Raw genomic sequence first — 5,549 nt, 5'->3', positions numbered from 1 at the left:
TTGTCGTTTCTCCAATCACAAATGCAGACATGGTTTTATGTTTATGTGGCGCGATGCAACGCAACGTGTAAAAATACAGCACGTCATTATAATCAGTAATTATGTCCCCACTACATGCTACAAATGCCTCGTTTATAATGGGTTTTATTGGTTTTGTCTCGTCGAGTATGTGGAAAATAATGTGTTTTTTGAACCTTAAACCACATAAACACATTTCATTACACCAAATACACAAAATAATGTTATTTTTTAGCAACGCCATATGACCCCTTTAATATTAGCAGTATGAGTAAATAAGCCTCTTTATGAAAAACAAAGCATTGCAGTGATTATGTGGTAAATTTTTTACAAAAAAGCTCTGTTTACTGAGCAGTTAATGTGAAGCAAGATGACAAATTCGCAAAATGAGTGGAAATGCCTCAGCTCCTTCATAAGACTCATCACTGTCATGACTAAGAAATAACGGTCTTTAAACATGCACTGGTATAAGCTGATTGGTCCATTTATTTACACATATCTGTCGAGGAACAAAGAGCTGATGCATTTGAAGAATAGATTGTAAATCAAACAAAGCTGATGGGGGAAAAATTTTTTCAAAATCAAATCTTGCAGTTACATACAAACAGCACAAATATCTTGCCAACTATCCAGGCAGCCACCCGGCGACACAGATAAGACCTGTTAGGACGGCAAACACAGCCCCTCCAGAATGCAGCAACAAAAAGACGACACATTGCGCCAAGACTGAGGCACCAAAAGGAATTCTGGGCGATGTAGTCAGAGCAAGCCATGCTTTGAAATATAGCTACTCCTTTTCCACCATGCTGGTGCTGGCGCCAAAGCCAGTACCCAATTTGGCCCGGTTTCATACATTTCCACTGAAGGAAAAGTGGTTTATACTGGCCCTAAAAAATGACTGAATACATTTTTAAAAACAACTGTACCGTTTGTGGTCAGTACATGGTCAGTTTAGAAATAAAAATATTAATAATTAAATAGATATATTAATAGATTTCTATTTTACACAAACACAATTCTATTTTTCTATATATATATTTTTTTGCATTTTGGCATTATTTTAATTAAAATTAAGCAAACTCTTCCTCAATTTTTAGTACTGTAATGCAAAAAATCTCACTCAATATTATTATGTGTAAAAAAAGTATTTTGAATTATATTAATTTATATGATATTGATTAATTTAAATTGTAAAGAATTTATGCATCATGGTAGTATTTAATATACTGAATTTAAGTTAAATTTTATTAATTAAACATTAATTTACATTTAATTAGACATCTAAAAATAAAGTGTCAGGACATGATTGATTACACTTAATATTTTTACATTTATTTTATTTATCTTTTTTTAAAGAAATTAATATTTTATTTGACACAAAAGAGATGGTACATACTTTTATAATGTTACAAAACATTTCTACAGTAATTCAAATGAATCACATTCTTTTGAACAATTAATCAAATCATCTATTTATCAAATAATCCTGAAAGGATTTCCACAAAAATATTAAGCAGCACAACTGTTTTCAACATTGCTAAGAAGAAATGTTTCTTGAACAGCAAATTATATCAGAACGATTTCTGAAGGATCATGTGACACTGAAGACTGGAGTAATGATGCTGAAAATTCAGCTTTGACCACAGGAATAAATTACTTTTCAAAATATATTAAATTAGAAAACAGTTATTTTAAAGTGTAATGATGTTTCACAAGAATACTGCATTTCTGATCAAATACATGCATCCACATAAAATATTGTGGATGTTACAATATTCATAAAAAAAGTTTCATTAGCCAAGCACCAGCACCACCTGGTGGAAAAGGGGTAAGGGAGAGGTGGAGGCTCCACACACAGCTTGACTTCAGCATTTACTGGATGACTTCCATTCACTTTGTTCAATACTGGAGGATCCCAGAATCCTCTTTGTGAAAACCTACCTTTCTGTGTGAAAAATGTGAGCTGTATTCCCTCAATACGGTGGTTTGTGCACTGGATAGTGATTAAGTCTTGTGCACAGTGAGGGGGAGATCAGCCAGGCCTCATTAGACCCTTGTAATGGGTGAGAAACTCCATCCAAACAGGATGAGGTCGATGTGCAGTAAGCAGGATGAGTCTTAAGGGGATAAAGGAAGAGTGCAGAAGGGAGTCTGGGGCTTCAAATTGTCTTGTGCGTAATGGGATGAGTGCTCAGACGGGTCCATTTAGAGTGCATTAGTCAGTCTGCTGCTGAGTGTGGCGTCGTCGCCTGGCGAGGCGTTTATCGAGAGTGATTTCCAGTTCGGTTTCAAATTTAGGGCAGTGCGAGTTTAACTTGAGAGTGAAAAAACACGTGGCATGCCACACTTATAAACACATGAATGGGTCATCACAGGAAAGAAATGCTCAAGTCAGCCTGAGAGCTTAGCGGGCATACCAGCTTCAACAGACCACAGGACATGAAGCGAAAGGTGACGACAGGAAAGAGAGGGAAGGAGGAGTGGGAGGATGTAAAAAAGAGAGATAATTACTACAGAGTTGGTTGCAGGGGCACACTTTTTTCACCATCTTCCCTGAAGCATGGAGAGAACGGTGGGATTGGAGAGAATCAGTGTTACAGTAACTCCACGTCCAACACAGTGCATTATGGGAGTGCTAGTCTAAAACCTGAAATCAAGCCCTGATGGCTGTTACGCTCATGCTCAGTGAAGGTGGGGTGAGCGAAGGAAGGTTCACGTGTGTCGGGTCTGTGATCAGGTGCATTAACATTGTGAGGGCAGCTAAAAAAAGATAAGCTTGCAAAGAAAGAAAGTGCTGATGCGAGAGGATGTGTGAAAGTACCTGCTCTGAGGGACTTGAAATATTTTTTTTTTTAAATAAAAGAAAGAAAAGAGACTAAGGAAAATTAATCAGATTGTAAGATATATGCACTGACTTGCCTAGTTTGGAGAAATATTTGTCTCCGTTTCAGCTGTTCAGTTAACTCCTTTCAAGAGATTTAATTATAAAAATGTGTGTGAATTATTACATAAATAATATGAGGAAATGAGAATAGTAAGTTGCAGATTCACACCGCATGTGTCAGAAAAGGAAGAGCCAAAAAATACTGAAGAACATGAGCCATATCATTATATTATATCAACATACAGTATCATTACAATAAAGTACAGTTAGTATTTGCATTACAGTAGGTATCATGAACTAACAATCTTATTGTAAACTAAAACTATTAAAAAAAAGTTAAAATAAAATATAAAACTTAAATTAGATATAAAAATATTACACTTAAAAAACAAACAGAAATTAGAAATGCCTTGGCAATTAACTGAAGTTGAAGTAGTAAGATAAAGAAAAAAAATTATAATAATATATAAAATAACTAAAATAGAAATATAAAATAAATATAAAATATAATTATATACCACAATATTAAAATATATGATATATTATAACTGTACATTAAATGTTAAATATGTTAAAAATAAACGAAAGTGACAAGTACATACAATTATTAAAACAAATAAAAAAAACTAATTCAAAATATTAATACGTATTTTAACAGTGTCAATCATACTAAAATAACACTAACAATAAACTACTATACACAATTTATTAATCTAGGCTTATTAGGCCCTTAATCTAGGCTTATCATGTTAATTATTTTTTTGTTCATAATATATTAACTTTACTGATTTATACACCTTGAAATTATTCAGCATATGTAGAAATTAATATTTACCTACATTAATAAATGATGTTCATTATTAGTTCATGATACCTTTTTATTATTAATAATGATAACATTTACAACTTTATTGTGAAGTGTTACCAGTATATGGATACTGCACATTTAAATGATTAGCTATAATTACAACAATTGGACAAAGTTGTTTATGGCATCCAGCTGTGATTTTTTGTGTGAAATTGATGTGTATTTTCCCGCTTTCAGTATAAATTGCTTGCTTAAACTACTTGGGAACTGCTAAAGTACAAGCCGTACTGTTTTCTGACACTGTCAAATGCAGCATGTTATTCCTCTTTTAAATTATTAGTAATTATCTTTAGCAATTTGCACATTTTGTTATGATGTTAAACCAAAGCATATATGAAGGAAAATATTAAAACTAGTAAGATGAATTACAAATGACAAAGTGCCCACTGTGAACACAGTTGAATTAGAAATAATTATGGGACCTCATAGGTTTCACTAGTGCATTACGGGATATGAACGATAACTGTTAAGCGATGAGAAGTTGTTTTTAAGATTCATGACACAATGTCTGAGATGATCGGCCAATCAGGAGGAAGAGACAGTAAGAGAGAGAGAGAGAGAGAGAGAGAGAGAGAGAGAGAGAGAGAGATGGAGCAGATAGCAGAGAGAGAGAAAGGAAACGTACACAAATACACAGTGAGAATGGTAACAGAGGTCAGTAAGCCATGAATTCCTGACAGATAGAGAGAGTGAAGGAGGTGAAGGAGGGGAGGAGTGGCCCTGGGTGGGTGAGCGTCGAGTTGTACAGAAAAGAAGGGGAGGAAAAGCACCCCCTTGAGGCACAAGCATCAGCCCTGCAGCTATATCCAAACCAAAGCGTGCGCTTTCTCAGATAGGCAAAGCAAATATTCCTATGTTTAGAGTTCACCTGCACTACCACAAATAGGGCCGATATATGATCCACCACAAAAATCATAGGAACATTAGAGGGGAAAATAACATTTTAATGACCGCTGGACAAGTTCCTTCCAACTGTGTCATCCTGAAGTTTTCTCCTCAAATTTGGAAGACCCACAGGAAATAGGTCAGAGCTGCTTTATGTGACTAAAACATCCAAAAATGACTGAACCAAAATAGTAAACTATGTTATTTAGGAGTGGGCGATATACGGGTTGAAATTAGTCATAAATACCATCATTTTGGCATAAATTTGCAAGGAAGAAGGTGAAGCACGAACAGTTGTCCCGTATTTTGAAATCAAAGCAAATGCTTACCATTTTAAAATAAGAAGAGAGAAATCTAATCTATTTACATTAAAAAGACTATTTAAAATTATAATTTTGTCCACAATGTTTAGATTTTATAAAACAAATAATTTAAGATTTTTTAAATTAAATTTAAAGGGGTCATATGATGCTTTTTTAAAGATAATTATTTTGTGTATTTGGTGTAACAGAATATGTTGACATGCTTTAATGTTCAAAAAACACATTATTTTTCAAATACTGTACATTATTGTAGGTCCTCTATGCCCCGCCTCTCTCAAACGCTTCGTTTTCTACAAAGTCCCTCCTTCCGACAAGCGCAGTCTGCTCTGATTGGCCAGCTGACCCAGTGCATTGTGATTGGCCGAACACCGCAAGCACTCGTCGGAAATGTAATGCCCCTTACCATAATCGCGAGCTTCATCTTTCAAAATAAATGTAAAGACAGAGCCCGAAAGAGGAACAGAGTCGCGTGACAGACACAGTGATGAAGCTGGTATGTGTTTGCAGTACACAAGCCACGGTTAAGACAGCTGACTCCACTGTGATGTGACCCCCTCTCTCTCTCTCTCAC

General features: G+C 34.9%; 1 protein-coding gene across 3 annotated transcripts in view; it reads right to left on the bottom strand.

The window, feature by feature from the left end:
- LOC107658853 (serine/threonine-protein kinase WNK1-like) overlaps positions 1-5,549 on the bottom strand; it is a 79,124-nt gene that overhangs the window by 5,261 nt on the left and 68,314 nt on the right. The window contains exon 29 of one of the 3 annotated variants that reach the window (XM_016447530.1): positions 2,530-2,571. The exons of the other annotated variants lie outside the window; for them this stretch is intronic. Within the exon in view, the coding sequence (XP_016303016.1) occupies positions 2,530-2,571 (42 nt within the window). The remainder of the gene's footprint in view (positions 1-2,529; positions 2,572-5,549) is intronic. 3 annotated transcript variants of the gene reach the window in all.

This window comes from Sinocyclocheilus anshuiensis, unplaced genomic scaffold, assembly GCF_001515605.1.
Source record: "Sinocyclocheilus anshuiensis isolate Anshui unplaced genomic scaffold, SAMN03320099.WGS_v1.1 scaffold283, whole genome shotgun sequence".
Classification (NCBI taxonomy): domain Eukaryota; kingdom Metazoa; phylum Chordata; class Actinopteri; order Cypriniformes; family Cyprinidae; genus Sinocyclocheilus; species Sinocyclocheilus anshuiensis.
This window is presented reverse-complemented; position numbering and strand designations above follow the sequence as displayed.